The sequence below is a fragment of the Otolemur garnettii genome, unplaced genomic scaffold (assembly GCF_000181295.1).
Source record: "Otolemur garnettii isolate 467f Iridium unplaced genomic scaffold, OtoGar3 scaffold00006, whole genome shotgun sequence".
Classification (NCBI taxonomy): Eukaryota; Metazoa; Chordata; class Mammalia; order Primates; family Galagidae; genus Otolemur; species Otolemur garnettii.
The window spans coordinates 37,754,663-37,771,828 of NW_003852401.1; the positions used below are offsets into that span (position 1 = coordinate 37,754,663).

The 17,166-nt window shown below is 38.5% G+C and overlaps 1 protein-coding gene across 4 annotated transcripts in view; it reads left to right on the forward strand.

Moving 5' to 3' along the window:
• The window catches only part of LOC100948361 (transducin-like enhancer protein 4), a 143,593-nt gene that overhangs the window by 114,530 nt on the left and 11,897 nt on the right, over window positions 1–17,166 (forward strand). For all 4 annotated transcript variants that reach the window (XM_012813798.2, XM_003782968.3, XM_023508213.1 and 1 more), the window contains exons 9-14: window positions 7,594–7,713; window positions 8,698–8,751; window positions 9,229–9,381; window positions 10,472–10,604; window positions 10,958–11,151; window positions 11,607–11,683. In XM_012813798.2, the coding sequence (XP_012669252.1) occupies window positions 7,594–7,713; window positions 8,698–8,751; window positions 9,229–9,381; window positions 10,472–10,604; window positions 10,958–11,151; window positions 11,607–11,683 (731 nt within the window). The remainder of the gene's footprint in view (window positions 1–7,593; window positions 7,714–8,697; window positions 8,752–9,228; window positions 9,382–10,471; window positions 10,605–10,957; window positions 11,152–11,606; window positions 11,684–17,166) is intronic.

The window sequence follows — 17,166 nt, forward strand, 5'->3', positions numbered from 1 at the left end:
TAAGAGTAGAATATGAATGTTTTAACACAATAACTAAGAAAATGACATGAAGACTATGTTAACCAGTTTGATGGAAGTGTTTCGGATTGTGTGTGAAAACACCACACTGTACCCCAGAAGTGCATTAATGTACATAGTTACCATTCAATTAAAAAAAAATGTATGCAATACAAAGTTGTGTGCACTTAATCATTTTTATTATAGTTTGTGATGGACTGTGCCTTCTCTAATAATCGAGAATTACGAGTGAGATAACTTGATTAATTTAGCTTGTGATTTGGGTTTTCCTCTCTATCAGTGGTAAGGGGGTAGATTTGTCCCCTCTTTTTTTTTTATTTTATTTATTTATTTATTTTGATTTGTCCCCTTTTGTTCACCTGGTAGCTTTCTTTGTGGCCCCAGCTTGGGCCACTTGCAGACTGGCTATCAAGATTACAAATTAGCATAAATCAAAACTCACCTTCAAAAATCTCCTACTAAGATTATCAGCCCTATATATTTGTGGCATCAAAGCATCAGATTCCAGCAGCTCAGCTTGCTAGCTAAAGTAACTGTATTTAATGAAATTTCTGGGGAAGAGCCAACAGCTTTATTCCAGGAAGAGGAAATAACAGTCTTGAAGCCCCAAGAGGACATTAAGATAATGTTCTAATTTAAAATCAATTTTATTGATACCTTATAAATTATTAGGGCATTTTATCCTGCCCAAGTAATACATAATACCATGGCCATGAAAACATGGGCTGACTGAATACTGAAGTACTATATTTTCCACAATATGAAGGAAAAAAATTATGTAAGACTTTTATATTCTAAGTATTTTGACTTACAGAGCACTGAAAAATACAGTGTATATTTCTTCCTTCAATGTATGTATTTCATGAAATACATTTCATGTGTTTCTGTGCTTAGTGGATTGAATACTTGTTAAGGAAGTTCTTGAGTGAAAATGAAGACTTAACTTGTCCAAGGTCATTACATCCTGATACTGAATCCAGGACTATGTGACTCTCATACTCATACAGCATGACCTATAGGTAGACACTGGCTTGCTTTTTAATCATTCTTCCATCAGTTTCTCTGGTTTGATAATACTTTGATTATCTGCAAAATAAATTTATTATTTTTTGAGACAGAGTCTTACTTTATCACCCTAGGTAGAGTGCTGTGGCTCCACAGCTCACAGCAACTTCAAACTCTTGGGCTCAAGTGATTCTATTATGTCAGCCTCCTGAGAATCTGGGACTATAGGTGCCGGACATACAGCCAGCTATTTTGAGAGACAGCCGTCTCACTTGCTCAGGCTGGTCTCAAACTCTTGAACTCAAGCACTTCACCCACCTCAGCTGCCCAGAGTGCAGGGATCAGACACTGTGCCAGACTAATAAATTTATTTTTGACTCAAGTTTCTCTTACTAGGAGAGTAGTAGAGAGATAAAAATAATAAAGAATATATTCATGTAATGTTATGGAAAGTGAAATACTCATTACTTCATAAAAGATTATGTTAAATCTTTTAACAAGGGCAGATCTTCAGCAAAGTTCCACTCATTTTGAAGGTGAGTTTTGATTTATGCTAATTTGTAAAACAACTTTTGTGAGGTTTATATACAGTTCGTGCTCTTAATGACTTTCTTAAACAGGTTATATAAAAAAGCCTTACTGTAGTGAGCAGTAAACTGATACCAGTGAGTGGCTAAGACCTCTCCCATATTTAAGTTTTTCCGCCAGCATGCTATAAATTTTACGTTAATTTACATAAATTTTCAAGTGTTAAGAGTCCCTTTGTGCATTTTGACCAAATAATTTCCATCTTAAAGTTTTTCTATTTAATTTTTTTCAATTGAGATATTCTCTATTTATCTCTTATAAATGAGATAATATATGTTAAATGCTTTTTTCTGTTATAAAGAGCTCTATAAATGGAAATAGTAACACTTGCCATAGTATGGTACGATAAATCTAACCAGAAATGCTGCTGGGATATGGTACTATGTTCGTTTGGTGTACATAGGTTTGTTTGTTCAGGGTATTAGTTTTGCTTCAGAACTTGCTGAAAGTATTTTTAAAATTTGCTTTGAAGACTAGTGAACATGATTGACTCTGCATAAGTCATGATTGTAGAGCTCATCCTTCTGAAGGTCAATTTTTCTAGTAGAAGGAATGTGTTGAGTCTCTGCTTATCTTTGTCAATACCTTTGACTTTCTGAATTGAGGAAAATCACCACTATTCATTTCAGTTTTAGACATAGGTCTTTTGTTTTTCTGAAGGATTGCAGAGAAAATTAGAATTAAGGACTTTAGTTTGGGGTTCAATAAAGATCTACAGTGGTCATCCTCAGCCTCTGTCTCTGTCCTCCCTGCTCCCACTGTCATAAACTCAATTGAAATTGTCCTTGACTCAGACTGCTTGAGAATTCCTGTGCTGAATGACCTGTAGTTAGAATAACGATACAGTTTATCATCTAAACTGGACTGTTTTTGAGAGTGAAGGGAAGCTCCCACAACCTGCAGTCACCCTAGCCAGATTTTCATGGTGCTCTCTGCCACCTCATTATCTCTTTCATCAGTTTGAGAGTTGATTTGCCCTTTGTCACCAAGTAGATAAGGTTTCTGAAGGCCACAGCTGATGAGCATAGCAAATGAGTTTTAGGCTTCTTGATCATGCTTGCCCGCTTGACCTTTAGCATGTTCTTCCTGGTCATTATCTTCTAAGTGGCTGGGAAAGTCTGAACACTGCACCTTGGCCAATGGAAAGCAGAATTAGCGTGATGTGCATTTGAAATCAAATTTGAAAGTCCATTGTGGTGGTGGTATTTATAGCCCTGTCTCAGTGCTATATTGAACCACAATCTTGTTGTGATTGTCGAAGAAGTGTTTTGGTTAATAACTGCTTATTGAAACCCTATCATTATGAACCATCTGAATATCGATGCTATGGGGAAATGCTATGCAAATGTCTGGAATAGTCCTTAGATGAGGTTTAAAATAGAAAATCCCCTAGAGCTCACCACTCACCGTCCCAATCTCTGTAGTACATAGAATGGGCTGGACTACAAGTTAACGAGTTGCTGTTGCTGAGGGGCAAGGCTATGTGTCTGGGACTGTGGCTTCTACTTTATGTGGATTATATTTTTGTATCCTCAAAGCAGCCCTAAGTGAGTGAGGACCAGGTGCTGTTATCCCAGACTAAGCAACATCCCTGCAGCTACACAGCTATTAAGTGAAAGACTCAAGACTCAAACCCAGGCAGTCTGACTCCAGAGAGATGCTCTTGCCTGCTATTAAAATCTATGCTCCCTGTTATTAAAATTAGCTAATTATAACAACACTACCTTCTTTGAGGGGAAAGGGGTTACTTTATAGGATTCTTTCACATACTTGGTCATCTTTGATCTTGAGGTGGCTGAGGAGTAAAGGCAGAAACAGGGCCTGGGCTATCCCTTTCAAGTTGCTGAGAAGTATTAGTTTTCTATCTGACTTCAAACTAGGGTCTGGAATTTTCTTATTTTAAAATGAGAATCTGACTTGTTATATTAGGAATATCTGTCTGTAAAGCTTACCTTTGTTACCAAAGTAGTTAGGCTTTCAGTATCATAAGACTTGTAAACTTTTATTATTTTTTTCCTTGTTTTTTGTTCCATATTTGTTTTTCCCCTTTTCTTTAATTGAATACATCTACCCTGTTCTTTTTTTAATGCGCCAGTATGAGTGTTTACTTTTTAATAATACAGAGCTTTACTAAACGTTCACATTTATGATATTTTGCCTTCTCTGGATCAGCCATTGCTTCTGACTATGATTCTTCATTCATAACAGATTTGCCAAGATACATACAATACATACATGCGCAGTAATGACCAGAGATTTGTGTTTAGAGTTATAAGAGAAATAAAAAAGCTTTTCTAGTAAAAGTATGCCTTTATCAGTTTATTTAATTCCTCCTGTGCACATGCCCAGCAAAGATCCAAATGGCCTTCTGGTGACAGAATGGTGGACTTCTGAGATTCATGATGACAGTCAGTGCCAACTCCAATTTGATTCCAGAGCAATTATGTTATTAGAACATTGCTGATTGCCCGAGTACCATTGTGCAGCTTAACCTTTAAATGCTAGTGATAATTAACTACTTTATCATGCTACCAGGAAACTCCAACATGTAACTCTGTTGTACAGTAAAATTTAAAAATGCTGCCTGTACAATCAAAAGCAGCCAGTTTAAGAAAAATAAAGCTATTTTATTGTACATATGTGCTAGTAAATAAGCATAAAAATCTAAATAGGCATTACTATTTAGTATTAATTTTCAGAAATTGTTTAGAGATTATTTCTTACTTGTATTTTTATTTATTTTTTTTAGAGTCAGAGTCTCACTGTGTCACCCTCAGTAGAGTGCCGTGGCGTCACAGCTCAGAGCAACCTCCAGCCCTTGGGCTTAGGCCATTCTCTTGCCTCAGCCTCCTGAGTAGCTGGGACTGTAGGTGCCCACCACAGTGCCTGGCTATTTTCTGTTGCAGTTTGGCCAGGGCCAAGTTTGAACCCGTCACCCTCAGTATATGGGGCCAGTGCCTTACTCACTGAGCTGCAGGCGCCACCCTAATTATTTCTTTTGAAAAGTGTGGAGATAACTTTCAGGATAGTATATCAGAATCGAAGTGCTCAAATAGTTGTTTATCACCTACATACAGTTTTTCTTCTTTTTGTAAAATATCAAATTAGTTGGATTGAAGGCAGCTAGAGGCAGATAAAGGAATAAAGGTGAAGAAGGTGCTAAGCTTGTCATATTACCAATTTCAAGGGTACCACTGCAAACTCTTACTCTAGGGATTATTCATCCAAATGACCCTCTGAAAAGTATCACCTGAATTTTAGATTAAGATTGAGGAGTACAGAGGGGATATTCAGTTCTTTGTGTTCAAAAACATTTCTGGGCAGTTCTTTAATGCTCTTTATGTTGGGTGCCCCCACTCTCGGGGAACCCGCCACCTGAAGTGGGATATAGCCTTGTAAACATAGTGATAAATTTATTGCGAGTATTTCACTTAATGGGAGAACAAAATGTTAAGGGAACAAAGAGGAATGAGACATTAAGTCTTTCAGACAGCATCTGAGGAATCTCTGAAAAGGTGACGTTAGAGCTAGTTCTTAGAAGGACGAGGAGGATTTCAAAAGATGGGTCTTAAGAGAATGGGCATTGCCATAGTCAGGAGAAAAGGCCACAGGTACAATGAAAATACATGGAACCTTGGGGAACACCAGCACACAGTGCCGATGTAGGAGACAAGGCCAGGGCTCTAGGCTGGGGCATGGAATGAGGACCTAGAAAATCAGCCATTTTCTCCCTGCTGACATTAAGAAACTGTCCTTGTTGAGGAGGAGTGAGAAATGGCCAAATCTCTCTTTGGGAAATATGAATTCCAGAAGTGAAGATAGATTGTATAGTGGAAAAACTAGAAATGGGGTTCTGGCACAGAATACATGGTAGCGCACAAGTGATGTTTTCACACCTTGTTGCAGTGATCATAAAAACCTCCTTGTCAGTTGGGTTAATTTCTAAAAGTGAAGCAGAAGCGTCAAACCGAACATTGTAGCTTGGGACTGAGGTTGGGAACCAGTGGAGACATACAAAACTCAAGATGTAGGTCATTTGAAAAAATTGTTTGGTTTGTTATATTTTGCTTTAATCTTTAGCCTTACTAAATAAGCCTGTGATCTTTTTTGCCACTAACCTTAAGGTTAAACATTTAATGAGCATAGTTATAGGGTTTGGTATATACAGTTTCCAGAGTATTCGTATAAAATGGAGTAGCACAGCAGGCAAAGGTTTAGAGACCTTCCCCCCAAACCCCAGCCCTAGCAGTGGGCACCCACTCACTGGGACCATCTTTCCCCCCAACTAAACAACTCCTACCTGTGTACCTTTGGAGCCAAACACTTAATGTCTTGGTAGCTGTACAGATCAAGATGTAGAAAATGTCTCAATTTTCCTCTACTAGTGTGCTTTGAAAATGTAGAAATGCTACAAAAGAAACTGTGGCATTATGGTTCAGGGGAAATAAAATGGAACATAGAGCCAGATATTCTGGATGTGGAACTATCTCCCATAGTTCCTTAAGAGGCCCTTGTAGACTTTGTATATCTTTATAAATGTTAATTATTAACAACAGATTAGGATAAAGGAAAAAATAACTTCCAAGAGTTAGACTTATAAGAAACAAAAGTTACATATGAGGAAGATAATTGATTTGGATGTCAGACAAGGATGTTTTGGTGGAAATTCTTTGTTCTTCCTAGCACTTACTTTCTTAGACATTTTATCTTCAGTTATTCTCCTACTGTTCTTTTCTTACCCTGGGCTAGGTTAATTTCACACTTGGGAGCCCTGCCCTGGTGCCCTACCTAGTGACTTTGCTACTCAGGCCTTTGCTGTCTGCCCTTCAACAGGGCAGCCCTGCTCAACCAAGCTCCCTCTGACACTTAGCTGTTACTTAGGTCTTCCTTCTTGTCTGCCTGTAACACGTCACTCGCCACCGTTAATCCCAGTTTCCATTAGTGATTTTTCACTTCTCATCCATGACATTAAGCTCTTGTACCATCTAAATGTGCCAGTTATCATGTGGCCTTTATGGCAGACATACTCTTTATGCTTCAGATAGATAGGTCACCATGTGGCCTGAGTCTGACCATGATCCCAAGAGGCCTGCCCTGTCTGTCTCTACTCCCTGGCCTTATAAGGTTCCTGGATTTCTAGAAATTAAAAAGAGCAGGCCTGTAAAAAAAAACTGCGGGGGTCAGAAAGGAATAATGTTCATTTTTGGAGTTATTTTTCTTGCCACTCTGCTATAGGCCTTTAAGCTGTGGGGCTGGGCAAAACCTGTAAATAAGACCTTCCTGTCATATGAGCACCACTTTTGGTTGCTTAAATTCCCCAAGAGTACCTCTCTTCCTTTGTCATCGAAGAACTACTGTTTATCTCTTAAGTTCAACTATATTCATAGTTTCTCTATTGAAACTTGAAAGACTGGCTTCCATTGGCCAGCAAGCTTAAAAAAAAAAGAAAGAAAGAAAGAAAAATCTCTCCTTTTCTTCCTGCCCTTTTCTCGTGTATCTGCTTTCTTGCCCAACTTTCTAACAGTGCTTCAGCTGTACCATGCAAACATATCTTTGGGACCAAACTCATTCTCTTCTGAGCTTACACTCTCCCTGCCACCCTTTTTTTTTTTTTTTTTTTTTTTTTTGGCCAGGGCTGGGTTTGAACCCGCCACCTCTGGCATATGGGCCTAGTACCTTACTCCTTTGAGCCATAGGCACTGCCCCTTGACACCCTTTTTTATTCCACTCTTCCCACTATCCCATCTCTTTGCCTCCTCTTAACCTTGTTCATTTTTTTCCCATTCCTTGTCTTTTTTCCCTCATCTTTTTCTGTACCTCTGTTCTCTTCTTCTCTTTCATCTCCTCCCATCCACCTGTCTCCTCTTAACAGTTTTGCAAGTGTGTACAAAAGAACAAAAAGGAAAGAGTCTTAAGTAACTAAAAAAGTCACTCTATTAAAGGGGTGATAGTTTCTCAACCCTGTTTCACTTCTAATTCCAGAGCTCTTCGGTATCCCCATCAGCCAGTTTCCGAGGTGCTGAGAAGCACCGAAACTCCACAGACTACTCCTCGGAGAGCAAAAAGCAGAAAACTGAAGAAAAGGAAATTGCAGCTCGTTACGTAAGTTCATTCACTTTGGTTTAAGGGAGGCTCAGCTTGCCTTGCTTTTATCAGCAACCATTTTGCCCTTTGACTATTACCAGCCAACTCTAGAACATAGAATGACAGCATCCTTGAACATATTTATTGCCTTTATAGCTCCGTCTGCATTGGTGAGCTGAAGCCAATGTGTATACAGGAGCACGTATATGTGAGAGAATAGAGTGCTTCATCTGGTAGCTAATAAAAGACGTGGGCATGTTATTATTTCTATAATAGTGGTTCTCAACATTCCTAATGCCGCAGCCCTTTAATATAGTTCCTGTCGGTCACAACCCACAGGAACTGTTGTTCTATAAGTATATTTTCTCCCCCCTATATATTTCAAAGTGGTCTAATTTTATGTGATTAGCTAGAAATATTAAGGAAAATGTAAAATCATAGAAAATTTGTTAAAGTGGATTCATACGCATCAAGTTTGGTAGATCCAGATTGTCACTAGCATGGCGGAAAGCTCATTTGTGCTGGTTTCTGGGCAGGTCCCTGAGTGAAAGGGGACAAGCTGGATGGGAGTGGTGTGGAGACAGGTGGGCTCTGCTCATCTTCCTCTGCTGGAAGGCTTAGGAGGGCTGTAGGCCCCACGAAAACCTGGGAATCTGGATTTTTACCTCCTCATTTTAACATCGTGGCTACTAACTCAGTTTTTAAAAACACTGATAGACCAAACCACACCAATCTGTAGGCTGGATTTATCCTGGGCATGCCAGTTTGAAGCCTCTACTCTAAAGGAATAAACAAGCCATCAATTCCAACTTTTTCAACTCGAGGTTGTAACGTTGTTATGTGGATTAAAGAAGAAAATAGTATGTTTAAAGTGCTTTAACATTGATTGGTGCAGTTCATTTTCATAAGATGATGAAGTAATCTGGACTTATCTAGAGGAAATATGAATAAAGATGTGGTATTTAAGGGGGAGGAGGTAATGCTTCTCACTTCTCAATGCAGGACAGTGACGGTGAGAAGAGTGATGACAACTTGGTGGTTGATGTTTCCAATGAGGTATGTTTGTGGCTACTTTAATTTCTTGCTCTTACACATCTATAATGAAGGCCAGTGTCCACACAATTAATATTTAAAATGTTTTTCTTAATTTCTTAAAGGGACTCACTTTTTATTTACATAAAAAATTGTCTGTTACTGGTTGTGTATAAGTTACTGGTCCTTTTTTGTGGCAGTTCTTTTCTGTGAAGTATCTTAAGTGTCCTTTCTGCCACAGTGTATGTATACCAGATACCTGTGGTCAGCCTACAGATTGTATTGACAAGTAATCTGCAGATTGATGGGGGTTTGGTTTTCAATAAGTACTATAAATATTACAGTATTTTCTTGGGCAGTTTCAGTGAATCTTGTTATCTATTCCAGAACATTTTGTACTTCTAAGCTATTAAATGCTTTTGGCTAGAGATGTCCACATTCAAGGACCCCAGCATTGTGAATGTGCTGTGCTGCGTTACTACCCATGATGTTCCTTTGTAGGATCCATCTTCCCCTCGAGGGAGCCCGGCACATTCTCCGAGAGAGAATGGCCTGGACAAGACACGCCTGCTCAAGAAAGATGCCCCCATTAGTCCAGCCTCTATTGCATCTTCCAGCAGTACTCCTTCCTCCAAATCCAAAGAACTTAGCCTTGTAAGTAGCTCTTTACCGTCTTTCTGAGTGGTGCCTGTTTTGAGATTGGGTTTGATTTTGATCTTAAATTTTTTTTTTTAATTTTTCACATTTTTCTCTAGGACTTTTATATGTATGTTTATGTTTGGTATTTAATTTCAATATTAGGCTTGGAGCAGAATAAGTTTACTAACTTGTCGGTTATAGGTGTTTATTTTGTGATACTTTCTGCTATGATGGAAGAGGGATCTATCTTAGTAAAGATGAAAAATGTACCTTGAGGTTACAGAGATGGCTTTTGTAAAAATTGTAAAATTTTTGTAAAATTGCTAAATTTATGGTAAATTTAGTTTGGTTTGATTTTGTTGCTAGCTTTGTTTGAATTACCAAGCTATATATGACTATAATAATTTTCCCTTCCTATCTAAAAAGTAATCTGTCATTTACAAACATCTACCTTGACTGAGACCACAAATCACACATGCAAAAATGAGTCAGGATAATCTCTCTGCACCTTCTTCTTCTGTGGCTATCTAGTTAATTGCATTTTTGCGTAGTACATCTTCTTTTATACTCACCAGTTATTTTCTTGTAACACAGCATCTTAAAAAAAAAAAAGGCAAACTAGTTCTCAGATAACTTCTTCTAGAATTCATAGTTTAAGGAAAAGAAATCCCTCAATTCCTCTGCAAATTAAGAGAGAGCTCGATTAAGTTTTTCCCCTGTTGTTTATTCTTGGCCTTCTGGCCTTTTAATGACATCTGCTGTGTACTGAGTCCCTCTGACAATTCAGGATTAGATCTTTTTTCTAATGGGACCTTTTGACCAGGAAGCCTCTTGTGATGTGAGCAATCTACCAGGAGCCCAACATTAAGCTGCTCAGTCTTTACTAAAGCCAATCACAGTCAGGGAATCAGGGTTTGTCATCCTCATTCTACATCTGTCTGACTTGGACCAGTTTCCTAGAAATGAAAGGCCCAAGCTGAAGAACCTCTTTTCTTTTTCTCCTCCTTTTTTCCTTTTTTTCCCCCTTCTTTCCCTGTTCCATGTTTAGTATTATTATTAAAAGCATATTCTAATTGCTGTTGTATTTCATTGTATCTCTTATTAGAATGAAAAATCTACTACTCCTGTTTCAAAGTCTAATACCCCTACTCCACGAAGTGATGCGCCCACCCCAGGCAGTAACTCTACTCCTGGATTGAGGCCTGTACCTGGAAAACCACCAGGAGTTGACCCCTTGGGTGAGTAAGAAAAATTTATTGGTATATATTTATGCTTCTAATTTAGAAAGACTTCAAAGCAATTTAAAGAGTGTGATAAAGTAAAACTACTGATGACCAGTATTGAATGCTTGTTAGGCAGAATTGTTTAACCTGAACCAAGTGTCTGACACCAACCCTGTCTGACACATGGTGGGTGGTCAGTAAAATAATGTGAATGAACGAACTCATAGGAAGCTTTGAATTACTTTTGAAAAATGTTAAAATAGGCTCATTCAATCATGGATTCTATTTTTAATATATCTAAGAATGTCTTCAATAGCGGTACCTGTGTTCTTGGTCATTCTTTATCTTCCTTCCATTTGGGTGTGCAGCCTCGAGCCTAAGGACCCCAATGGCAGTACCTTGTCCATATCCAACCCCATTCGGGATTGTGCCCCATGCTGGGATGAATGGAGAGCTGACCAGCCCTGGAGCTGCCTATGCTGGGCTGCACAACATCTCCCCCCAGATGAGTGCAGCTGCTGCTGCTGCTGCTGCTGCCGCCGCCTACGGGAGATCACCCGTGGTACGTTTTGGGCTATTACAAATATATTTCAGAGCTCAGAGAGTTGTCATATATCTATATGTATATTTATAAATTAAGCTACATGTAATTATGTCTGGAGATCCATCTTTTGTAAGGTAAGGAAGTTGTTATTTTATGTCTTTAAAAAAATTAGTTTTAGAAATTTTAAAACTACAAAATTATCACATAGTGTAATGAATATAATGAACCCTCTGTTTCTATCATGAGCTTCGATAATTAGTATAATTTTTTTTGTGTACATTTCACCTCTCAGTACGCTACCATCCTAAACATCCTGTCATTTCAGCAATAAATACTTCTGTATACATCTCTTATCTAAAATCTTATTTTTAAAGAATATAGTCTCCCAGATTTTAAAATAGATTTTTTTATGAGTGAAATGGGTTAATGTGTAACTATGCATGTTTTTGTTACTTGGCTTGGAAAAATTCTAGGTGGGATTTGATCCACATCATCACATGCGTGTGCCAGCAATACCTCCAAACTTGACAGGCATTCCGGGAGGAAAACCGTGAGTACTTTTGTGTCTCTGTGTTGTTTGCATGCTAAACTCTGGTCCCTTGGTGGCCCATTTGACTTTGATCATTGCTAGATGATAGTGGGGGAGGGTGAGGTCTTCCTGTGGTTTGCATTTTTTACCTTACAAAGTATTTTTCTTTTAGCACAAGGAGAGAGGTAATGAAGTAGGGGGTTTTGTATGTTTAGTTTAGAATCTTAAGCTTTACTGTGGGAATGCAAATAACAGAGGGATCTCCAGCAGCAGGCAGGGCTTCTGTGCGTCTATTGCTGATTTCAAGGCAACTTGTTGTTCAAAAAGTTTGATTATTATATGCAAACTTGGGTGCTTAAAATTTGAATATATTGGAAGCAGACATGCTAAACTTCAAAGGCTGAAAGGAAATAAGTGCAGTTATGCTCAGTTCTGTTTTCAGAAAAGGCGACTTGCTCTATTGGCTTCCAATACTGTGCTTTGGGCATCTAGAGTCTGCATTCACATCCTCCTTGAGTTATGAAGTACAAAATGCAACACATCAGTTGTTGCCGCCTCCTTGTTTGTACATTCTGATCTCTATATCTCGTTCCAAATCCTTTATTTTAATCCAGTGCACCCTTTTGTTACTAACTAAGCACAGTTGTTTGCTTATTGCCTTTATCTTTCTAGACATGAAGACTTTTACTGTAAAGTAACAGGGGCATTTCCTTTAAAATCCCTGGCTTTCTCTCTCCTCTCTTTTGGGAAGCAGACCCTCCTTGCCTTGTTAGTCACATGTATATGTTTGCTCATAGCTCTATCACTGTACACTGTGTGCATGCCACCTCCCAGTCTCCAGTGCTGTCCACACTTGACGCTCAAGAGTAACTAAATGCCCTGTCTCCCAGAGGCTTGCCTGCCTTGAAGCCTTTGCTCTTATTAGTCCTTCTTCCTGTAACACCTTTTCTTTGACTTACTGTCTGTCTTAGTTGTCTAAGACATCATCTTATCAGTATTCTGCCCTGACAACCTTATTTGAAATATCCTCCTGATTATTCTTCCCTATTCCCCTTCCTTTTTAATGCTTACTTTTCGCCATTATCTTCCTCTGCACACCTGACTATATGAGAGCACAGCAGAACTTTTCTGCTATTCAGTTATAGAAGTTACTCCATTGCCTCGAATAGCACCTGGTTCGTAGCCCTCACAATATATGTTTGTTCAGTAAATGGATGAGTGAATGTATGCCATCTCCCCTTTCTCTGACTTCTCATTGCTTGTGTATCCTCTTTTTCTCCCCATGTTCCCTGTTTCCTTAGGGTTGAACATGCCTGACCTTGATCCTTTCTTTACTTTCCATCTCATGAATCAGATTCTTGGCTCCTCCTTTCAAAACTTAGTTCTCTGCAGACTCTATCCTAAACTTCCTTATTGCATCAAACACAGTGCAAGTTCCATAGCCAAGTTGCTCAGTAAATATTTGACTGATTAATAAGAGAAACAAGGCAAATTAGATTTTGAGTTCCTTGAGACTTGAAGGTATAAATATCAATTAGCATAAAATTCTGTGTACCTGTGTGTGTTCTGCAAATAGTTGTTGACTAACTGACAAGTCTTATTGACCAAGAAGTCTGTTGTATTTGAAGGTGAAAGTTGAGTGTATTTTAAACAGTGACTAAATAACAAGGTCATAGGGATTAATCAAATAATGACTCATATACCTATGAATTCTATATGAGCTTAAAGGGGAGATAGACGCCCTTTAGGGAAGAAGTACCATCCTTTTTCATAGTTAACCACTTAGGTAACCAGCAGTTGTACCCAGAGATACCAGATAACTACTGGAGAGAATGAAGTGATACTTTCTGCCTCAGTTGTGGCTCTGAGGCCACAAAAAGTATAAGCGTATAAAGTGTTATTTAAAGAAGCAGTGATAGTCTTGGTTTGGCACTGGTTCCTAACCTGTGGGTCACGACCCACAGGAACTGTCAAAGGGCTGCAACATTAGGAAGATTGAGAACCACTGGTTTAGGGGGTTTGGCCGGTTAAACCACTATAGTCATAGCCGGTCTGATTCAGAATGTGCTTCTGGGCAATGAGTCGCGCTCCCCTTTCTTCCTCCAGTTTTGGCTTTTGGCTTTTGGCTTAAGATCCTGTTAGGTAAACTAAGGAATTGGAATGTTATTTCATATTTTGTATGTGGGAGTGATAGGGTTGAATTTAATGCCGTTGGCAGATGACACCGCACTAGGAATACCAAAATTCAATGGTCAACAGAGTATGGGTTCAGAAATGTGGCAGGTCCATGTTTGAATTTTGACTCTTAAGAGTGGACCACAGGGAAAAGTGAGTGACTTCATGCACAATTTCTTAACTTTCTGAGCTTAGCTTGGCTTTCTACTCATCTGTGAACCAGGGAGGTGAGGATGATATGATTGGGCAAATTACATTCATGTTTTTTGTCATTAGTGTATCTTTGTGTAATAAGACCTCAAGAAAGAGAAATTTACATTCATTTATATGCATATAGAGGTAAAATACTTTAATTACAGATTTTTATACCAAAAATGATTATAATGATTATGCGGCTCTCCAGATCATAAGAAACTTTGTCTTGTGGATATTGTTGAATAGAAAACTTTAAAGTATGCTAAAACATAATAAATTCCCTAATAGCCTCCCCCACCACACACACTCACAAAGTAACTGCCTTTCTCTGGGAAGACTTAGAACAGTTGTATGTCTCTTTCCTTGTTACCAAATGAATTGCTAGATATTATCAAAAATTATAATTAAATGCTTGTTAAAAACTAATGAATAAAGTAGCATTTATTTGACAATTTGCATTGGATCCTCTTGTCTCTTCAGATGAATTAGCAAAGGTTCCACTCCATATGTAATTGGAATGACAATGTAGTATAATTCCAGCATACGCCAAAAGTGGACTCTCTCCCTCAACGACTACTAAAATGAGACTTCTGGGGATGGCGTACAACTAATTGACAAAAACCACAGTACTAATTGTGTGGGTTATGACATGTGAATGCAGCAAAAACAAAAGCTCTCAGGTTAACGGGTTGCAGGCTGCTCACAATTCATAAATCTTTCTCTGTTGTATTTGTTTTTATAAAGCAAGATTTTCATAATGATAGTAATACTTAATACATAGTTAAAACCATCAAGAATTGTTGACTGTCTGACTAGTGTGTTCCTATGCTGCTTAGAACCTGGCTTTCTATAATACCACAAAGGCAAAATACCCAGACTCACAGCAACTCCTGGGCTTAGGCAATTCTCTTGCCTCAGTCTCCCAAGTAGCTGTACTATAGGCACCTGCCACAACGTTGGCCTGGCTACTTTTTTGTTGCAATTTGGCCAGGGCCAGGTCCTAACCTTCCACCCTTGGTATATGGGGCCAATGCCCGACCCACTGAGCCACAGGCACCGCCCTCCAGACTTCTAATTGTATATTGGCGGTCTGGTTCCATTTTGTGAGATACTGAAAATTTGGAGAAAGTGTTCTGAATCATTAGAGAGATGAGTACAACATAGCAGAACTGGGCCTCTTAAACAGAGTAAAATGAGTTGTAGGTGGGAAGGCCAAGGACCTTTTTTAGATACTCTGGGTCTTCATTGAATGTTGATGATCAGTTAGAATAATTACTTAAGTGCACATGTTTGAAAAAGAGGAAATTGCAGGTGCTGGGATTGCCCAAAAAGTCCATTCTGTCAGAAGTTCAAACTTAAAATTTTCTTTCACTGTTCTTGGCACCATTTTTGCTGGAGAGCCATTCTTAACTCTTAGTAGCTTCACCAGTGGTGTGTGTGTGTCAAGGAGAGTGAAGATTACTGTATTTCTCTGACTCCCATACCCTCTTCGCTTCAGTTCCATGTTTCTAGTTCCATGTTATTTATTTGATGTCTCATCTAGGCATCTTCAGTGTGTGTTTCTTGGCCTTCAAATGTATTATAGTCAAATACTTGTCTAGAGTGTCTTCCTTCCAATTTGTCCTACCCCTTTCCCTCCTATTTTATAACTACTAGTACCTTGTTTCTTGTTTCCTGAGATCAGAAACTCAGTTACGATTGGTTCTCTGCTCACAGTTTATTAAGTACTACAGAATCGTATACCCACTATTTCTTCTAGCTTACCATCCTCACCTGTGCTTAGTTTAGGTCCCCTGAACTAGATTATTATAATAATTGTTTATTATTCCTCTTGTCCATCCTACTTCTTGCTACCATGTTTATTTTATGAACGGCTTTGCCTAGTAATGTCATACCCCTTAGAAAACCCTTCACCACATTCTGGGAAGATCTCAGCTTAGCATTCTCAGCCCTTTCTTTTGTAGCATTATATTGATATAAAGAAATAGATCTTGTTTATTTTGTCAGACAGTGCTTGGGTAGATTCTTCAGTCACTGATTGAGGGGTTGTTATTACATAAATGAATTCTTGAATTAAAGCCAGTCCATGGGTCTCCTAGATCATTTCCCCTCACCTTTTTGGAGTCCTGTTCTCTTGTATTCTGACCACCTGGACTGTTTTTTCCATGTTCCTCTATCTTTGGTAAAATCCTTCCATTCTTTAAAAACCCATCTCTGGTACCATGTTTCTCATGAAACATAAACTTTATTTTTTCTTTTTAAATTACATAGTCATTTCTGTACTTAGTATCAGCATACTTATATTATAAACCAGTTGTGGGCAGGGCCAGGTATCTCACCTAATTTTGTAACCTTAGCTTGACATTAATGTTAGAATGAATACGTGGATAGGAGATACTTAATACATACTGATGTATTTAATTTGACAGAGAATAGTCTTTGATTGCTAGAAATGTTGATTTTATACATTCTAGGACTCTTGCTAGTAGTACAAGCAAAGAATCATTGAAATCTGAAAGGTATATACTAGAGCTTTTTCCCCCTGTTCTAAGTATCTTTTATATATATTAATAGCAAACACAGGGCTATATTATGTCCTTGACGAAAAAGCAGGCTCTTGGAAATTACTTGGACTCTTTAAAAGAAAGTTCCAAGAACATGATAGGTGCTCACAGAGTGGTTATGGCTGAGTTATAAAATGTCCTATTGAAGACTTTGAAGGAATTGTGTGCCTCGTTTCTTAAAAATTTAAATTCTCAAGGCTCTTTAAAAACCATTTAGTGATTCTGGAGAGGAGTACAGGATATCTTTTCAAATAAATTATCATTAAGAATGTATAACACCATCTAAACTTGGAATAACCTTTCATTCCTTTAAGATTTAGTCTTCATGACCTCTTAATTGCTAAATCAATTACCCCTTTTCTCAGTTGTCTTCCCCTAGAATTTTAGCCTTTATAAGCATCACTACCTTCCCCTCCTTACTTAGTCTGAAACCTGGCCCTCTCCTGGGGTCACCCCTCTTACCTGCAGCCCTCTAAGGGTGGCCTTTCACTTCCTTTACTGGCCTCAGGGCCAGTAGGGGAATTGTTAAGGGTTGTGGTTGCTTCACATCCCCAGGCTCTTCTAAAAGAT